This window comes from Rhipicephalus sanguineus, chromosome 7, assembly GCF_013339695.2.
Source record: "Rhipicephalus sanguineus isolate Rsan-2018 chromosome 7, BIME_Rsan_1.4, whole genome shotgun sequence".
NCBI lineage: Eukaryota > Metazoa > Arthropoda > Arachnida > Ixodida > Ixodidae > Rhipicephalus > Rhipicephalus sanguineus.
In genome coordinates, this window is record NC_051182.1 from 101,560,114 (window position 1) to 101,581,362 (window position 21,249).

Consider the following 21,249-nt stretch of genomic DNA (forward strand, 5'->3'; position numbering starts at 1 on the left):
GTGGTCACATGACGGAAGCAGGGGGTCCCCAGGGTCCCCTTTGAGAGTGTCAATAGAGCGTGGATGTCGATCGCTCACGCAAACTGCAAAATTCATTTAAAATACCTTCCAAGCTATATTCGCTGTTGATATTTTGCAGATGATATACGCATGTTCACGGGAATTGATCCCGCAGGCTATCTCGACCGCGAAATTATGTGTCAGTGCCCCTTTAGGTTTCATTTTCGCTCTGCGTCGCAACTCCTCGTCTGGCAACCCAGGACTTCTGCTTCGCGGCACTTGTAAGAGATGGAGCGACGGACGCTGTCTATAGCATAACGGTGCGCTTTTTAAAAATGCACACTTCTGTGCAGTACGCGAATGGCAAGACACCCAAATGAATCATTTGTGTCTCTTAATTACCGGCATAGAGAGTCCTCTTCTCCTCTCCAATGTAGGGGAACTTGTCCACGTTTGCTTGTGGTGCCTGGAGGGGATAGGGGCCTCCAGAACCATGAGGAGCCTGGTGGGCTAGGACCAGAAAGAGAGGCTGCAAGCACAAAAAGTCGGCAGATCCCACGCAGTGTGGGAATGGATGTAATGCGAAGCAGCCAGCAAAGAGCTGCATACATCGTCTTGTTTGTCATTGAGGCTAATGAAGTCATTCATGTCGTGACATCTAGTTCGCCTTATATCGCGAGATTGTCATACATGCATGCGTGTACAATCCGGTATATGCCGTGCTAATGACACCTATATTCTGCTAGATATATAGGATGCGTGACCTGCTATTTATGTTCGGCACTCCTGTCATGTCATACCAATTTAGGTATATATCCAGTTAAGAAAATGGCCTCGAGTGCATCATGAGCGTGGCGTCTAAATCATACCTACGTGATATGCATGTCATGATTTTCGTGTTACCACCTGTTATTTATGTTCGCCACACAGACTTTGCGCAATACCAATTTTGGTCTATATCAAGCTAGCGAAATGGCCGCCAGCGCACCATGAGCGTGGCACGTAAATCATGCTGTACATGAAATACCTGTTATGATTTTCATGTTAACTCCTGTTATTTGTGTTCGAAACAGTCACGTCGCGCAGTACTAATTTTAGTATATATCTAGCTAGCGAAACGGCCGCCACTGCACCATGAGCATGGCACGTAAGTCATACTGTGCATGGCAGGCGTATCATGATTTTCATGTTACCACCTGTTATTTGTGTTCGTCACACAGTCACGTCACGCGATACCAATTTTTGTATATATCAAGATAGCGAAACGGCCGCGAGCGCGCCATGAGCGTGGCATGTAAATCATGCTGTACATGACATGAGTCATGGTTTTCATGTTAACTCCTGTTATTTCGGTTCGTGACACAGTCACGTCGCGAGATACCAATTTTAGTCTATATCAAGCTAGCGAAACGGCCGCCAGCGCACCATGAGCGTGGCACGTAAATCATGCTGTACATGACATACCTGTTATGATTTTCATGTTAACTCCTGTTGTTTGTGTTCGAAACAGTCACGTCGCGCAATACTAATTTTAGTATACATCAAGGTAGCGAAACGGCCGCCAGTGCACCATGAGCGTGGCACGTAAGTCATGCTGTGCATGACATGCGTGTCATGATTTTCATGTTACCACCTGTTATTTGTATTCGTCACAAAGTCACATCGCACGACACAAATTTTCGTGTATATCAAGCTAGCAAAACGGCCGCCAGCGCACCATGAGCGTGGCACGTAAGTCATGCTGTGCATGACATGCGTGTCATGGTTTGCACGTTAGCACCTGTCACTTATGTTCGTCATACACTCTTGTCACGCCATACCAATTTTGGTATATAACAAACTAACGAAACGGCCGCAAGAGCACCAAAACAGTTGCATGTAAATGATGTCGTTCGTGACATGAATTTCATGATTTTCATGTTATGACCTGTCATTTATGTTCGTCATAATGTCATGTTTCGCCATACCAATTTTGGTGTAAATCCTATTAACGAAATGGCCAGGAGAGCACAAAGTCGTAGGCGGCTAGATAGATAGATAGATAGATAGATAGATAGATAGATAGATAGATAGATAGATAGATAGATAGATAGATAGATAGATAGATAGATAGATAGATAGATAGATACGCTCAAAGTCGCAGAAGTTCGCTAAGAAATGCTCCGCATTTAATACATTAATATTCAAAATCTAATATTTTGCCACAGGCATGTCGTGTAGTGTGTATGTGTAGAGGTGTAGATTACTAGGGCGAAAGGCTTAGATGCCTCATCAAACGCGAAGAGTGACCGGCAGCGTCGTAGGCGTCAGGACGAAGTGACGCGATGAATCATCATAATCGTGCGACGACGTCACCATGTGACTTCAACACAACATCCCAGATTGCCGAAATTTCTGACGTCACTTGATGGCGTAATCACGGGACATCGCCACTTGGTCAAATGTGGGCCGATCCCGGAGGCACTACAAAGCCACGTGAGGTGCAGGGAGCTTGCAAGCCTCCGATCCCGGAGGAAGTGCAGAATTGCACTAGGTGCAAAAAAGCTGTCGGGGGAGAGGATCAATGCAATCGACTGCGAAGAAAAAGAAGGAGAAGCTGGCTTTCGCCTTCGAGCCGTCTCAGGCGAATGATCAAGGGACCACGTGAGTTTTTGTGATTTTCCCGGCGGCGATGTAGCCGGGGATGCGGGGTGCCATCAAGGAGGTCTCAGCTAGGGCAAGGGGGATTATTGTGGAAACCGCCACCACGGTGCATTGCGGAAGGACATACAAATGAATCCGTCCTAGCTATGCCATGATCAAAATCTGAGAGTCGGTTAAGCGTTATTCATTTCACAGGTATGCTCCGCATTCCTACAATAAAATGCAGCGCCTAATTGAAGGTGCTTTAGATGTGCGGCCCAGGGCCGCATATCTAGATATTCGTTAGATATTCGCACACCTCCTCCCCACATTCCTTCCTGCACACCTGCTGGTGAAAGGGGGCTAGAGCACCCTTGCCCTCTTCCTGCACCCCTCAGGCAATGACTATGCGTCTGCAGTATCTTTCAGTAGATTTATTTTGTTAATAATTTTTTAACACTGTCAACCCTCATAGAGGGTCATAACAGAGAGGACAATACAACTACACCCATAAAAATGTGCAAAGTACATAAAGTTGCGTAATATTTGGCGCTTCCCGATTTAAGTACATTTCTTGCCATTCAAAATATACGCTAAGAAGAATCTCCGCGTGGAGCCAGCATATGCAGGAATACACATTCGTACATTCGTGTTCACTTCTCCGTTGTAGAAAAAGTACAAAGATCTTGCACGATAAGCTCAGCAATGATATTACCAAGTGCGTTTATAAACTTTATTTTGATGCATTCGGGTTTCGGCCACAAAACTGTTCGCAACGCTCGGCGCTGACCGCGCCGCAATGGTTGAGAAGCTTCGCGATTATTTGCGATTATTCTGTTTTAGATTACGCGCAAGACACGAATAGTGAAGTTTATTCTACAGCTTACTCGAGCACCAGAGATAACGCTGGAAGGTTCGACGACTGCTTTATAAAAGACGGCGCGCTCCGCCGATAATGAGATTACCGACGCCCAGTGCTCTGTACGACGTAGTATGGAAGCCAAGCTCCGTCTCCTGGATTCAAGACCACTGACAGAAAAGATCCTCGGACGTTGGCCTATACCGAATTGGTGGAGAAACGCTTGGGCGTCAGCGTCCAATACGGGAGGTACCCAGCGGTTTCAAACGGTTACATTCCGGCTTCGTAGTGGTGTTACAGTACCGCTGTGGTGCGGAGCTTTAGACGCTTGGAGGATTCCCAACCCGCTGCACGGGACCAAGGGGACCTTGGCCTATGGTGTCGCATATGCGCAAGGCCAGGAAAGCACTCTTGCGCTGCAGAAGAACCACCTGACTGCACGAGCGACTGTGAACTAACAGCGCAAGTTGGTGTTGTGTAGTTTCAAGCTAACTGTTCATCCATCCCTTTCTTACTCTTTTGCTTTCTATTCTACCGTTTCCTTTCTATTACTCCCCCTTCTCCCACCCCAGGTGTAGGGTAGCCAACCGAGCCAAAGCTTCGTTAACCTACCTGCCTTTCCTCTTCGTTTCTCGATCGACGACGACGAAGTGTGTATCTTGCCGAACGCTGCTCATTTCGTTTGGCATTATATTTGTGAACTTTCGCAATTTCCGGGGATCATCGCTCTCCTGCGTGTAGCGATGGATCCTGACCCCACCGTACGCAGTCCGGACTTGGCGTCGCCTGCGACGTCAACCCTATGGAGGCGCAACAGCCGAGATGACGACACCACCACTGACAGCACTGAACTGTACACGGCGAGTAGTGAAGACAGCGACGACAATTTCATCCCTGCAGTGAAGCGCAAAGCTAAACGGCGAATGGTCGGTGCGTCTTCGCCAGCTAGCCTCGCTACCGTGAAGGCTGCCTGCAGTCGTAAACGCCATACCATACTCTTTGTTCCTGTTGACTCTTCGGTCAACCTGAAGAACACAAACAGGCAAGTGATATCGGCACGACTCGAAGCTATCGTACCAAATGAGATACAAGATATTAGACTCAACCCACGGAAGAACATCTTGGCCATAGACGTTGAGCACCCGGCTGCGCTACATACCTTGCGAAATGTTACGGAGCTTGGAGACATCAGACTCAGTGCTTACATCCCGCAGGATAGCGACACGACGACGGGTGTCATTTATGACGTCGACGTTTCGATACCTAATGCAGATCTTCCTGTGCTGATAAAGCCAGCTACTGAGGCCACGGACATTTTGCAAGTATGCCGGCTTGGCAACTCCCGTTGCATCAAGGTGAACTTCAGAGGCGATTGCATCCCATCACACGTGAAGGTTGGTCACTTTCGTCACGTTGTCCGACCCTACATTCCAAGGCCTCTGCAGTGCCACAAATGTCTCAAACTGGGCCATGTTAGTGGCGTGTGTAACAACAAGCCAACATGTCCACGTTGCGCCGAACCCCACAAAGCAGAGGCCTGCAAAGCAACTCTCCTAAAATGCAGCAACTGCAGCGGAAACCATGACGCCTCATCGAAAGACTGCCCAGTACTCAAGAAGGAGAGGAGCATTCTGAGGCAAATGGTGAAGGACGGATACTCACGAAAGGAAGCAGTAACGGTTGTACAAAGACGGCGTTCCCGTCGACGACGGTGCTCGAAGAAAAGAAAAAGCAGTCATCTGCCAAATGTGCCTTCACCTACGCCGCCACCGCCACCACCGCCGCCGCCACGACCACAGCGACCGCCCCCGCCCCCGCCGCCAGGTGTGATTCGTCCAGAGGTGCAGAAAGACACAGAGGCGCAAAAGAGAGCATCCGACACTGATTGGCCTGCTTTACCGCGGGCACACGTGCCTACGGAACCAAAGCATCCACAGTCGACAACGGCTACGTCAACAACAGGCAGTCTATCCGCCCAAGAGGTCCAGGTTTTTTCTGTCCTGAGGTCGCTGATGAGTGTTATCCGCACTCTCCTGGCTAGTCTGCAGATACCTGCCGCTAAATGCGCACTGCAAGTCTTGGACACTCGAACTAGTACTTGCCGGCTTGCAGTAACAAGATGGCACACCATACAACACATCCGCCTTTCCGAGAACAAGTCAAGGGCGCTTCCATAATTCAGTGGAACGCCAGAGGTCTGCAGTCAAGAATGCCTGAATTTAGACAGTTCGTTTTTGAGAACAAGTTCCCCATCATCGTCATTTGTGAACCACATCTTTCAAAAATAGCTCGACTCTCGGGCTATGAATCATTTGTTTCTTCTTCATGCACTGAGCGAAGTCAAGTTGCTGTGTACATCCGTAAAGAGCTCACGTACGTTCGCCAAAGAGTAGAGCCTATCGAAGGCAATCACTACGTGTGTCTACATGTCAAAAAGAAGTTGTCGTTCCCACTGATAGGCGCATATATACCTCCGTCGCGTCGCCTTGATCAACAGATCCTAAATGATATATTTGCAACGACTCCAGCACCTTGGATATTAATAGGCGACTTTAACGCCCATCATCCACTGTGGGGAAGCGTCAGGACAAATCGAAGAGGCACGAGCCTTGTTGATCTTGCATCACAGCATGGACTTCAGGTGCTGAACGACGGCAGCCCGACTTATCTCCGAGGAGTAGCTTACAGTAGCTGCCTGGACTTGACATTAGTGTCGCATAGTATTGTCACGAAAGTTCAATGGTTCACAGATATTGAAACTCACGGCAGTGACCATATTCCCACGTACGTGACAGTAAGAGGCCTGGGCGGTTCTCCTTCTCCTGGGCACTCAAGACGTATTGACTGGGAAGCGTATCAGATATCAGTGGAGGACAAGTGCATGCACGAACCGCCGGAATCAATTGAAGAAGTGATTCGTCATGCGATGGAGACTTCCACGAAGATGTGCTTGAAAACATCGAGACGTACAGCACTCGACCAAGAGTTGGAGCAACTTCGAGCTATCCGCCGGCGTGCCGAAAGACGATATAGACGCACGAAATCCATCTATTACCTCAGAGAATCCAGACGCATTCAGAAGAAAATCCAGCGTCGTATGCACAAACTACAGGAACAGCGATGGAAGAGCTTCTGTGACTCGCTGGATCCCCGCAAGCCTTTGTCCCCCGTATGGAGGTCTCTTCAAGGCATTCACTCACATCCGCAACAGCGTCATCCCTTCGCAGCGCTGGCACTACATCAACGTCGCTCACCGCTTGAGGTCTCTGGTGAATTTTGTGCCAAGATCGCTGGGGACATCGCTATACCGTCCGACCGGTTACCACATGACGTTCCGGTTGCACGAGATCAGCAAATGGAGGTTCCATTCTCTATGGAAGAACTTCATGCAGCACTGAACACGTGCAGGCGCTCGTCGTCCCCAGGTCCAGATGGAGTGACCTATGCTGCCTTACATCACCTGGGTCCGAAGGCACAACGCTGTCTCCTGGACATATTCAATCAATCTTGGCATGATGGCGAAGTCCCCGACGAGTGGAAGTGCAGCCGACTGGTGCCTTTGTTGAAGCCCGGAAAGTCTCCGCTGGATTTGGCATCATACCGGCCCATCGCACTAGCAAGCTGCGTCGGCAAGGTCATGGAGAGGATGCTGCTGACACGCATGGAATGGTACCTCGAACATTATAACATCTATCCTGATGCTATGGCTGGCTTTCGACGGGGTCGATCTTCAATCGACAGCGTCATTGACTTGGTGACCTCCGTTCAGCAGCAGAAAGCTAAGAAGCGGCTGTCGGTAGCACTGTTCGTAAACGTGAAAGGTGCCTATGACAACGTGACCCACGAGGCCGTTCTAGAAGCTCTCGAAGCAGCAGAACTTGGAGGTCGCGTCTTTCGATGGGTAAGAAGCTACCTCACAAAGAGATCCATGTTCGTCGTAACAGAAGATAGGCCTACGAATAAGCATTTCACAAGTCGTGGGGTGCCACAAGGTGGCGTGCTGAGCCCGACTCTTTTCAACCTAGTTCTGGTGGGTCTCACCGAAACGCTGCCACAGACGGCTAATATATCTCTCTACGCTGACGATATCTGCATCTGGGCGTCCGGCGTGACACGGCCTCAAGTGCGCGCAAGAATACAGAAGGCGGCAACATTGACATCTGCATACCTTCGCCAGCAAGGTTTGACTATCGCTACAGAAAAATGTGCAGCAGTGGCATTTACACGCAAACCGATGTCTTTCTACCCAGTGTGCATTGAAGGCCAATCAATTGCTTATAAGAGCAGCCATAGATTCCTAGGTGTCATTGTGGATCGCGACCTAACCTGGAGTCCCCATGTCGCACATCTGAAGAGAAAACTGATATGCATTGAGAACATATTTAGGTTCGTTGCCGGAAAATCATGGGGACCATCCGTGCATTCAATGCTGCAGCTTTATACAGCCCTCTTTCTAGGATTTCTACGGTACAGCCTTCCTGCCCTGTCCAACACGTGCAAGACTAACATCCGTGCACTACAGAGCGTGCAAGCCCAAGCACTTCGGACATGTCTTGGGCTTCCAAGATGCTCATCGACAGTTGCAACTATCGCTATCGCACAAGAACAGCCGGTCGCAACTCATATCATCGTTGAGACGCTGAGAGCGTACATACGGCATTTGTCACGGCTACCGTCACATCATTTAGCGTGTTTGCCAGCGCGGAGGCCCCATGCTTCATTCTGCGGTATTGTGACAAAACACTACGACATATTACCACCTGGCTTCAAACCTGCGGTGCGTCCGGCATCTGCGTTGTGGACTCTGCATCAACCTGACGTGTGCTTATCGGTTCCTGGAATAGTTAAGAAGGCACGCATGTCACCGCTAGCCCTGAAGCAGTTGTATTTGCGTCTGTTGGAAGAAACCTACATTGATCGCAAGCATGTTTACACCGATGGCTCCACTAATTCCAACAGCTCTACCGGAGCGGTGGTTGTTCCATCTGATGGCGTACTGTTACAGTTCAAGTTTTCTCACATCACGACGTCGACAGCCGCAGAGCTCGCAGCGCTTCAAGGTGCGGTCAAGTACATCCTGCAGCAGCCACCTAATCGATGGGCCATCTTTTGCGAGCCTTACAAACACTACGGTTTGCTTTACGGCACGGATTACACGAACAATCCGTGTACGAGATAAGGCACGACTACCACCAAGCACTCGAGGAAGAACATGATATTATATTTCAATGGTTGCCGAGTCATTGAGGAATTGTCGGCAATGATCGCGCGGATGAAGCTGCACGATCGGCTCATGACCAAGATCTGCGGACACCCATACCACTCTTGAGAACAGACGCCGCGTGGCGACTACAATCACTTGCACGGCGTATCACTCTTCTGCAATGGAATACGCCGGGTTTTTCCATCGCGCGCCTGTATTCGATTGACCCAAATTTGCAACTTCGTTTGCCATCAGGGCTCTCAAGACGCGATGCAACTTTACTCTGCCGCATGTGGTTGGGCGTGGCATTTACGAATGCGTATTCGTGTCTCATTGGAATGGCCAGCAGTGCGGCATGCAACATTTGCGCCTGCGAGGAGACGCTTGAACACATTCTATGCCACTGCCCATCATACCAAGCTCAACGACGTAGTATGGAAGTCAAGCTCCGTCACCTGGACTCAAGACCGCTGACAGAAAAGAAGATCTTGGGACCTTGGCCTACGGTCTCGCATACGCGCAAGGCCACGAAAGCCCTCTTGTGCTTGTTGAGGACCACCGGACTTCACGAGCGCCTGTGAACTAACAGCGCGAGTTTGTGTTGTGTAGTTCATCCATCCCTTTCTTACTCTTCTTCTTTCTTCTTTACCCTTTCTTTTCTATTATTTCCCCTTCCCCCACCCCAAGTGCAGGGTAGCCAACCGAGCCAAAGCTTGGTTAACCTCCCTGCCTTTCCTCTTCGTATCTCTCTCTCTCTCTCTCTGTTCGCCGCTCTCAGTGTAAAGTGTGCATTGCTTGTGGATTGACTTTTCGTTTCTCGGTCACAAGTTCGCGCAAATAAAGAGTTTCGTCTTAAAGACGCCGACTGCTGCCTTCTTAAACGTTACAACCACGTGACAATATGCTCAGTGCAGTGTTCTAAATTTTAGAATTTCAGCAGTATGTTCACGTAGGCATAACGTCCCTGTCTTTCCGTTTTTCTTCTCCTCCTCCTTTTTTTAACGTTATTCAGATGTCATGCGTAATAGGTACACAACCATACAGACCAATTTTCGGCCCACTGCAGTGGGCCAGTGACACCGCTAAGTTGACCGCATTCTGTACCTGATAGAAATTCGTAATTGCAGTCTATACAGCAAAAAGCCACTGAGCTTTCGTGTTGACAAAATGTTTTGAAACTGACAAGGACAAATTTTAATGTCACTAGAGTGAAAAAGGGAACGACGGTGATCGATCATAGATGCAAGAGTTGAATTTCACATTAACAAGCGAGACGTCAAAAAGCTTGAAAGCACTCTCACTTGAAAACGACAAAACCAATCATTTCGACAGAAAAGCCCTGTCACGTCGCCAATTAGGTTGTACATCATGTCGACATACATGATGTTTGAATGATCGAGCATGTAATAATTCACAATGACGACAAAATGCCCGAAAGTAAAGTTTCCATTACACTTCCCGACATTCCGGCATGCTTCTTTTAATTGGTAGGTCCTTCCCGGGAGCAAAGAAAAGGAGAGACGGCAGTCGACTTATAATAAGGGTGTAACTTCAACACTTTTCTTCAACAATATTGACCAGATCACTTACGTAAGTATGGATTTCATTCATTACTTCATTCTTCGCCAGTTTTAGGCCATCGTAAGGGTTCAGTTTTCTTACACAAAAGTGCACCCTTACTGTGATCAACGTTTCTTGCGCAATCTTTACAAAAAAGAAACTCAAGACAGTGACGAGAGACGTTACGTACAAAACACGTACAGAGACGTGTAATCGCTCAGCCAAATGAAAATTGAACTAATAAGCCAGGACCGGGGGCGTCGGTAGCTAGGGCGGTTCTATGCACGCGTGTGGTCACTGCATGTATATCAAGTTCATCTGCGTAATAAATCAGTTGTTAATTGGCGCTCATGTGTTTTGTACGTCTCTCGTCATTGTCTTCAGTTTCTTTTTTGCAGAGTCTGTGCAAGAAACGTTGATCATGTTTAACCAACTAGCCCATTTCAGCGCCCTTACTGGTTTAAATATGCTACACCAGACATTCAAGACGTCACAAAATTTAGTAAAGGTTCACTTTCTTACACAAAAGTGCACCCTTACTAGATATTTGAAGTCTTGAATGTCTGGTGTAGCATATGTAAACTACGTATCGCCACAGGTCTTTTTCTTGGCGTTTTTCAAGACGCACCCCTATAGTTTCTGCATCTTTTTATTTAGTGAGCAGAAAGAAAATCGGTTATTCTAGGATGCTGTCCGTAATACGTGTATGCTATAACACTGAAAACGTGTGAATATAACACTAGTAAGTGTCATGTTGCTAGTACGTGCAATGTTGTAACGCGTGTCAGTGTCGCAGGTATCTCTTGCCTCACATCTCCAATGAAAAGTTATGGCACAAATATGCTGACTACGCAGCCAAATTTATCGCAGATTACGTTATCGACGTAGAAGATTACCCGCCGGTCATTCGTCTTTAAAATGAAACTTCACTAAGCACTTGATAGCTCAAAGTTCGACTATGTCTCTGCAGCATCGCCATCAAGCGTCACTAACCCTTGGCCCTCGGAGGCAGTTCAGCAGTCATTTTAGTCCTCTCTAATTCTCGCAATTCCACTGTAGGTTCGTTCATGAAAAAAATAATTGAGGAGCCATTCCACTCGGTGAAGTGGAATTGTGGTGAGAAGGTCGATGACTATCGAAGCCGTTTTGCACACGACACACAGGCGACACGGAATTTCGAGCCACAGCCCATCACATACTCTGCAACTAACTCCGAAATGCCTGTCCAGGAAGTTTCTTTGGAATTTAGTGTGCGCTGCGCTTTATCATAATAACAGGTTATTCGCCTCCTAAGGTAACAAGGTTCTCTGAATGCGCGATAGGAAAACAAGTGATTGGCAATTCTCTAGAATGCAAAATGGTGTCAGCAACGTCTGAATCTTGTTTCTCAAATGAGAAATAAAAAATACAGCGCGGATGTCCTTGTCTCGTCTTTGGCGACATTTACAGGAAACTCGGGCTAGTGCTTAGAAGCATAAGCTTCCCGGTACAGTGGTGTGCATGCGAGGCACTAAAAAAACACTGCGCTACTAGCAGTCTCCACAGTCGACCTTCTCATTTCTGTTGTTGGACTTTGCCTTGCCGCATTGTTCGCGCTCGTTGAATTAAAAAAATGAAAACAAACAACGCCATACCCACAATAGAGCCAGCAGAAGCACGTCTTCATGTTGCCTTACCTTTTTCTTGTTGCGAATGAGGTACTTTGCCCTCTCTGTGTATAGCGTTGTCGCGTACTTTCCTTGATCAGACCAACGTGGCTCCGTCCCGAACCAAAAGTCAAGGCCGGTGTAGTTTAGCTGCACACAAATACGTCAAAGATGTGCTGATGACAAAGTTTTAATAGGTCGTTGAGCATCTTACCGACACCTTCTCTCTTTCCCAACCCCTCCCCGTTCCTAACGCTGAGTAGCAAGCCAGAAGATTGATTCAGTCTGACCTCACAGCTTTTCAGCCACAATAAACCTTTCTCTCTTTCTCTCTCTCTCTCTATCTCTATGCAAGCCTTGCAAAGGAAGAAAGGACACAGGAGAGAGGCGAAAGTAGACGTGGTTAACCATTCAGAACGACAGAAATATGAGTTAGTTGGTAAGGATACGCCAATACTGAATTACCGGTTAAGCAGTTTAGGATTACCGACAGGCTGCCCTAAACTAGAGATGGGGATGCGGGAATTCGATAGTTATTGGAGTAAGGAGCTAGAAGGACAGCGAGCATGTGCACAACTTCAGTCAGTCACTTTAGCGCGGTTTCCCTCAATACCCGTCAGTCACAATCAGCATTTATCTATATAGTCTTGTGCAACACTGTGGTCATCAAAAATTCTAACTGCGCCTTCGTAACTGCCCTTGTAGCACGTATTTTTTAGCGCGCCGTTAGAATGTATTTTTTAGCCGCAGCTATCTCTGAGTGCTTATTTTTCTCTACCGGCATTCTGCTGTTGCTTATTTTCGAATTGCCGTGATGGAAGTGCGTGTGAGGTTCGCAAGGCTGCGCAGAAATTTATATCTACAACTGTGCTGGGCTTTCGACGGTAATGCTCATATTTTGAGTGCAATTTGATGTGCCGCGGTGCGCATTCCTCTTCTCTTTACATATCTCACTCATTTAGGCAAACATGCTTTTAGCTCCCCCGTTGTCGGCGACCTTGAGCCAAAAGCCAGTGCCGTTATCTGGACTCTCAAAGGACATCATCCGGACACTGTTGCCAGAGCAACAAGCGAACATCCGGGAATCAGTGGAATGTCAAAAAAAAAAAGCGCGGTCTCTGTCCCCCAACCCTTTGTACAGGACTTCCTTACGTACGCTAGTTTTGCCCAAAGAGGAAGGGAACATTTTAATACAGGGTTCATAACTTGAATTAACTTTAGCGCCTCTGAGAACTTGAAAGGTACGTTGAACTGGAACACTCTTGCATTGCGCTGAAAATTGCGTAGTGAAACATTTAGAGACACTTTTCCCTTCACTATACTTTAACAGAAGTGAAAAAGTAACTACGTGAAATAGAAAATCAGATTCGTATTTGGAAGTGAGTTGATGATAGCATGTCACCGCGTTCGTTGTTAACCTGACGAATACGTCGAAGGAACTCTCTTAGATTCTCTTTTATTTTTTGGTGCCTCAACCATGAGGGGATAATCACAAACTCGACGATGGTCCGGACGACAGCAGCCAAAATAGCGGAGCAAGCGGCGATTGTGTTGGCCTTGCTGGACAACAGGAGGTCCGCAAATTACAGCGACTCGAGATCGGCGATAAGAGCATTTGCCAAGGGCAACATCTCGGAACTGGTCTCGCGGATCATCTAAGACATGAACATCGAGCCACACACACTCGTCTAGTTCCCAGTTCACATGGGACAGATCGATGGAGCCCCGCCTAATCTCAAGTGAGTCGGCCCACATAGCTGCGCGAGGACTAGTAGACCGCGTAGCTACCGGAGGGTGCGGCGCTGAGGTTTTGGAGAATCGTGACCGTCCCACCTCGTATGTTGAACTCACGAAACATTTTTATCTGAACCAAACAGAAAATTAGGCAGACCACAGGCTCTGACACTCAGGCTACTTCAAGTCGGGGCGTACCCTAACCCTGCGGTATTGCATAAGAGTTATGCAGAAATACAGCCAATAATGCATGTTCATTATGCGCGGATATCGCGAATCTAGAACATATGCTCTGGCGGTGCCCCGCTTTACGCGGCGGCGAGGTTATGACGCCGTCAAAATGGGAAGCTGCTATTACCAGCTCCGGACCAAGAACAGCTATGGGCAGTCCAACGGGCCAGCGACGCAGGAGAGAGACTTGGTCTTTCTGTTCCGACGTAGGAACGGCCCGCAACGTGCTAGGGCGCGTTCCGAGGGACCAAAATAAAGTTTATTCATCCATCATTTTCCCTTCATGAGTACTGGGTAGGCTAATGGAGATCTCCTCTGGTTAACCTCCTTGGCCTTCCATCAGCTTTCTCTCTCCGTCTCTCTTTCTCTCTATGTCTCTCCAAAAAAAAGGTTATCTATTCAAGAGGTAACCAGCTTTACATAATTCGGCAATGGAATGTATGGTGGAGTCGAGCACACTTACGTAGGTCTGGCAGTGGGTATAGTAGTCTTCCTCGCCATAGTGGAACCCGTAGAAACTGTCGAAACCACGATAAGTGGGAGTGAGGCTTGTCTTGTGGGCGCCGAGATGCCACTGCGACGTGGATTGAAGAAAAAAGCTTAAAAATGACGGATGGGTGCGTCCATAATTTCGTTGCTCAGGGTGATATACCGGAAAACTTAGAAGAAAGAGAAGACGGACGCGGACGGATGTCGCTCAAAATGGATGCAAGCAGAGCAGTGTTGGACGTTGGGCTTTTTGGTATAGCACATTGTGGGCTAAAGGTGCAGCGCGCCGGAAATAAGGCACACGTAAAACGTGAAACAGACCCGCGCCAACCCTCTTGAGGGTGCTAACCCTCAACAACTGATAGAATGGTCATCAGTTATTGAAGGTTCGAGCCAACTGTGTTTGTTTCACGTTTTCCCTGTGTCCTGTGTCGGTTCCGCTACACCTTTATCCAACAGGATGCAAGCTGTTTGACGTTTTCGCACTATTCGTTTGGTGGCAAGAGTCTACCAAAACCATATGGAAGGTGGAATTATAAGATACATATAAAAGAAGAAAAAAAACTCGACAGATCGAAAAGCTCATTTTTGTGCTTGGTTTGCTTGATACATAAATGTTACATGTACGGTGTTCGCGCTTCATGGTCACAAGCTTGGAGTACGGACATTAAAAAAGAACATCGTAGACAACTCAATTACAGGATGGAGTTGAATGAAAACAAAGGTGTGTTCTTTAAACTTTCTGAAGTGTTTGCTTCCAGGTGGGGTTTTAATTTATTTTACGTTTAGTTTCATTTTGCATATTTTCTTGCTTCTTAGTTTTCATTTCCTGATATTTCAAAGGTGCAAATAATATCCCCTATGCATTCCTGGAGTTTATTATCTGCTGGCGTCATTAGGCTGTGTCCAGCAAAAAATCAAGGCTTTGTATCTATTCCCTTCGTTCGTTACAGCGCTAACATGTCATATCGCAATACTTGTGCGATGTGGCATACTTGTAGATATTTCGTATCACCGTGTCTCGTCGGAATACTTGTCGCGGTACGGCATACTTGTTCGCACGTCGTGTCATCGGTACTTCATATCGCAATGCTTGTTGCGGGTATAGTCGGTATGTCGTATCGCTGGTGTGCTCTATCGCAACAATTGTCGCGGTATGACATAGTTGTCGGTGTGTCATATTACTGGTCTCTTATCGCAATTATTGCTGTGGTACGGCATAATTCCATACACGTGATGTCTAGTATCGCTGGCATGTCACATCGCAATGCTTGCTGTGGTGTGACACAGTTGTCGGCACGTCTTATCGCTGATTACCCATACCGCGAATCTCGTTGTGGTAGGGCATACTTGTCAGTTTGTCATATGACTGGTGCCATATCGCAATTCGTGCAGCGGTACGGCATACATGTGGTATGTTGTATCGCCGGTACGTCACATCGCAATGATTCTTCCGGAAGGACAAAGTTGTCGGTATGTCGTACCACTGCTATGTCACATCGCAGTAGTTCATTCAGTACGGCATACGTGTTGGTATGTCATCCCGATGGTGGTCTGTCGAAACCATTTTTGCGATATAACATACTTATTGTTGGTATGTCGCAGCGGAGGTGAAGGAGAAAAGCAAGAAACAAGACAGAGCGCTAGTGTATTCTTTCATCAAATGCAAGTGCAACACTTTAATGCTGTGCTTCGTTTAGCACCACAACAGTTCTAGCTTTATAGTTTCGCGCAGTTTTATTGCTTATGTGCTACATTGTGCTCAGAAGTTATGCCAAAAAGAAAACGCCAGGTTAGGCATATTCACAGAGCGAGACGTGCTTATGGTGTCGCTGAAGGTAGGAACAGACGTATTTCAAGGTACGAGATCAAAACGCGCCACGTATACAGCACCGGTTCTGTGAGGTAGCGGTGTTACAGAGCACTGACACCATGGTCCAAAAAGGTACGCTAACACACTCATGAGTCGAATCACTCAGACTCACTCAGATACAGATCGAGCCGTGATTCTGAGTCCAACCGAGTAATATTCTGGTGAGCTCGAGCGCGAGCGAGTCCAGTTGAGAAACATTTTAGTGAGTCTGACTCCGAGTAAGTCCGGTTGAGGAAAAGTTTGGTAAGTCTGAGTCCGAGTCAGCCATAAGCGGAAAATATATTTCTTGAGGGAGTCTGAGTGAGGTACACATTTTCTGGCGACCACTGGGTACAGCACATATTCGGCTACAATTGTCGGCTACGCTCTGTGAAGGACGCGTCATGAAAACTCGCCGCTGACGGGTCCATCAAAGAACTTAAACCCTGTACCGTGGCCGCTGTTTTAGTAGCGACGCTCGAGCGCGCGTCTGTTTCATATTTTGAGAGTTTCGCCGGCTTTTTTTTAAGGAAAAATCAGTGACGCAGATTTCAGGACAAAATATAAATGATTGACTATGAGGCTATTCAGGCGAAAGCCTTAGATGCCTCATCGAACGCGAACAGTCACCGTGGCGTCAACACAAGTGATGCAAAAAATTACCATGTGATGACGTCAGCCTATGACGTCGCAGGTAACCAACATTTGTGATGTCATCATGATGTCATCACATTGCATCGCCGCTTGGTCAAAGGTGCGCCGATCCCAGAGGCACTTCAAAAGCCACGTAAGGTGCAGAAAGCTTCGAATGCCTCTGGTCCCGGAGTCAGTGCGAAACCACGTCGTTCAAGCGATAAAGACGCAACGCAAAGCGAGGAAAACAAGGGGACACGAAAGACGCTCTTTCCGGTCCTCTTCTCTTGTTCGCGTTGCGTTGCGGCTTCACCTTGACTATCAACGAACTAGCCCGACAACATGTCTTGTTAAAACCACGTTGGTTGCAGTTAGCTTTCGGGCGGGGAGGGGGGATCAGTACAATTCAGTGAGAAGGAAAAGAACAAGAAGGTGGCTTTCGCCTTCGAGTCGTCTTATGCAAATTCATATGGGACCATGTGCCATACTTGAGGCGGCCTCCTGCTTAATGTTAATATTTTAGAGATTCAAGCAGTGATTAGAAAGTTCGCTAAAGTTCATTACTGAATCAATACTCAGTAACGGAAAAATGCAGGTTGTAAGTGCACAAGATTACCACTAATATACAGCTGGTAAAACATTCCTAGATCGCATGCTTTCTTTTTAAATATTGGTTCAAGTTAGATGGGACACCCGTTATATGCAATGGCGACGCTGACACTGCCGTGCGTACAACTTCAGTTGCTAAAAAGAGCACATACCTTGCCAACCAGGTGAGTTTCGTATCCGAGTTTTCGGAGGTACTCGGGCAAAATCGGCACATCCTGGGGCAGGCCCCAAGGCTGCCCTACCTCGAGGGGTACGCCTTGCGTGCCTAAGAGAAAAGAAAGCTCCAGAATAACGTTTAGTGTTCTCAAATGCGGCATCTGGTTGAAACGCTCGACTAAATGTTAAAGTGCCGTCTATTACACGTCATTTTTCCCCAATATATGCCGAACACTTTAAATGAAGGACTGATCCTGCCTTATGTTTCTCGGAGAAAAATTTAACCTGCCCCGATAACTTGGACTCTTTGAGGCTATGGCATTGTACGGCTCAGCTTGAGGTTGCGGGTTCAGTACCAACTTTAAGCCGGAATTCAATCGTGGTAATAATAATATAATAATAATAATATAATAATAATAATAATAATAATAATAATAATAATAATAATAATAATAATAATAATAATAATAATAATAACTGCTAGGGTTTTAACGTATGAGGGGTGTCGTATGGAGGGTTCCAGAAATTTCGACCACATTGGGGTTCTCTAACGTGCACCTAAATCTAAGTACAATGGCGTCAAACATTTTCGCCTCCATCGAAAATGCGGCCACCGCGGCCGTTCGATCAAGGCAAAATGCACAGTCGCTCCAGTACTTTTGTAGAGCTGTACATCAAGAAGACTAGCGACATGTGTCAGGGGCGTACCTCGTACTAATAAGGTAGGGGTTATTGCATGTAAAAAGAATTCATTCTTTTGCATTTCTTCAGTTTATGTCAGCCAATGCTTTCAATAATTGAATAGTTATAGCGCCATTGCTATTTTTCGCAATATTCGCTGACCCTTGGCACATTATTTATTTATTTATTTATTTATTTATTTATTTATTTATTTATTTATTCATATATTTATTTATTTATTTATTTATTTTAACACAAACCACACAAAGCTTTACAGAGGGGTGTGAACCACATAAAATAATAAAAGAAAGTGAACAAAAATATTATTAAATTAATAACACGTACAATACAATGAGGATGCGATCTTAGGCTGATACAGCTGAACTGAAGTCAACTGATTATACGTCCTCTAACAACGCACAGGGAGCCATTCAACCGTAACAACTGGTCTTCTCGCGAACTTTTTGTGTGCTGCGGACATTCTTATTCACCCAAGGAGCGATTCTACTCTAGCATTCTAAAGGCGTCACTGTCGTCCGTGCCTGTGTCTCGTTTCGGTTCTTTCAATGTGACACACAAAAAAAAGAAAATTATATATCTCTAGGCAAAAGCATCCTCAACAAAACACCTCCAAATACGCTGCCGTAAAATTCACCATTATATAAGGTCCTTCTATAAAAAAGGGATTTGCAACATTGATGTTATTGCATGCTCTGATGACTCATGATTTTTTGCATTGTTACATTCTTCACTATTTTCCATTTGTGTAGTCGTCCCTTAGCTCATACGTACAAGTATTTATTTATTTATTTATTTATTTATTTATTTATTTATTTATTTATTTATTTATTTATTTATTTATTATGTGGCACCCCTGTTTAGAGATATAGCAGGAGGGGAACAAATAAATAAGCATAAAAGAAAACAAATTAAATTTGCACACTTTTTCCGCTGCAATCTCCCGCGTGTTTTCTTCCAGTTCGCTACCCGCCACGGTGGCGTAGTGGTTCTGGTGCTCGAATGCTGACCCGAAGGTCGCGGGACCGAATCCCGGCCACGGCGGCCGCATTTTCGATGGAGGCGAAAATGCTTGAGAACCGTGCTCTTAGGTTTAGGTGCAGGTTAAAGAACTCCAGACAGTCAAAATTTCCGGAACCTTCCACGACGGCGTCCCTCATAATTATATCGTGGTTTTGGGACAATAAAATCCCAACACTTGTTATATCTTTTAATGCTCTAAAGTGCCGCAATTGTTCTAGGCCAATGTTTCATCACTGCAGAATCATTTTGATGTCTGTCACCTGTGCGTATCGGGTAGCGACCGGACATGAGCGCCGATCTCGAAGGCGTGCAGGCAGGCATGGCGTACAGGGCGTTGAGTATGACGCCGTCTGCCGCCAGGGCGTCCAAGTTGGACGTGGGGATTTGCGAAGACCCGTGAAAGCTGACGTCATCCCAACCCTGAGCAAATGTTCTAAATGTTAATGACGGCAATGATGTGGTTAAAATGGGCATTTTTATTAGACTATTTTTCTGTATCGCTATTCGGTCATATCATTCGGCGGGCCTTGTCGAAACCGTTATTCTGTTTTGTATTGTTTCAACTAAATGGATTCCAGCAACTTTTGAGTGGTTAACTTGTAGGTAATAAAAAAGTTGCAGTGGCTTAGCTCGGCTATGCCAGGATAACGTAGCGTTAGCAACGGTTCAGCTGATTGTTCTTAGTTTTCCTGATTGTCTAGGATTAGCTTGATTATCATGCTTACTGCTTCTCCATTGACACACACATGGTATACATATTATGTGCCACATGTATATTTATTTTGGCAGGCAACTACTTCGGGATCCGATGAGTTAAGCTTCTCCGCTCTTCTGCGCCGCTACGCAGCATTTGCGCTCCACTTCTCCATGGCTAAACCACACTGGCAAACGCCAGTCAGAGGCGCTATCAAGCGGCTCCAGTGCAGTGTCGGACGGCGACTGCACAGCGAAGGCGAATAGCTGCGCGCGCGCCGGTGCCAGTACGTCTACCTCGACTACAACGTCACTCCTCTGGAAAGCGCAGACCGGAGGCAGCGAGTCGCGCGCGGCAGCGGCGGAGTGCGCGGGAGGTGCCGGCTCCGATGCGCCAGCTGTGTGACATCACTGATCCTCGCGCATGCGCAGCACGGCTCTTGAGGAGCCACGCGAAACTGGCTCGGCTACGCCAGCGTAGCTAACGCTACAAAAGACGAAAACTCCTAAAACCATTTCCAAAAGCAGGGGAGAAACGATACGAAGAAAATCCCTGAACAACGAATGCTTGCTTATCCTTAATTTTGTGAGTACAGTTCGCGTTGCGTTGTTAAGTCATAACTCTAACCTTAAGGTTTATTGTAAGACAATCTACTTCGAGGAGCGCTTCATTATGCTTCATTATTCTATTTTACTTGTTTTTAGAGATATCGTCGAACGGCACTGAGTATGCCAGTTTTCTATCAGGCGGAGGACATACTGACAAGCACTTTTTCATGTGACGTACATGAGGTGGATATAGGACACCAGCCAAGAAGGCGCACGAAGCCTGAAAACTGCGGTGGTCCTGCCTTCGGCTAGTCAAACCGGGATGAAAAAATATCTTAACTTCGCCTTTTTGTAAGCAATCAGCTATGTCAAAAGGTGGTATTTACTACTGGTTTGGTTTATTCCACCGTTCAAGGCAGTATTAACGAACTAGTGCAGGGTAGTCTACCGGGGTCCGCTCTCGTTAACCAAGCTGTCGTTGTTTTATTCTTATTCTCTCTCTTTCATTATGATGAAGATCACCGAATAGCAGGGGCTATGCGCTCTTGGAAAACCAAGTACAAAGAAACTTCCGACACTATTTATTTACCTATATGGTCTTAATGCGAACATATTGAAACTTTCCGTACCCTAGTCTAGCATTTCCAAGATGCTTGAGAAAATGTGTGTGTGTGTGTGTGTGTGTGTGTGT

At 46.7% G+C, this 21,249-nt stretch overlaps 1 protein-coding gene across 1 annotated transcript in view; it reads right to left on the minus strand.

Annotated features, from left to right (window-relative positions):
• The window catches only part of LOC119398881 (arylsulfatase B), a 62,917-nt gene that overhangs the window by 29,008 nt on the left and 12,660 nt on the right, over window positions 1-21,249 (minus strand). The window contains exons 3-7 of the mRNA XM_049417457.1: window positions 19,554-19,736; window positions 17,591-17,680; window positions 14,319-14,429; window positions 11,921-12,040; window positions 403-529 (exon numbers count right to left, since the gene is read on the minus strand). Of these exons, the coding sequence (XP_049273414.1) occupies window positions 403-529; window positions 11,921-12,040; window positions 14,319-14,429; window positions 17,591-17,680; window positions 19,554-19,736 (631 nt within the window). The remainder of the gene's footprint in view (window positions 1-402; window positions 530-11,920; window positions 12,041-14,318; window positions 14,430-17,590; window positions 17,681-19,553; window positions 19,737-21,249) is intronic.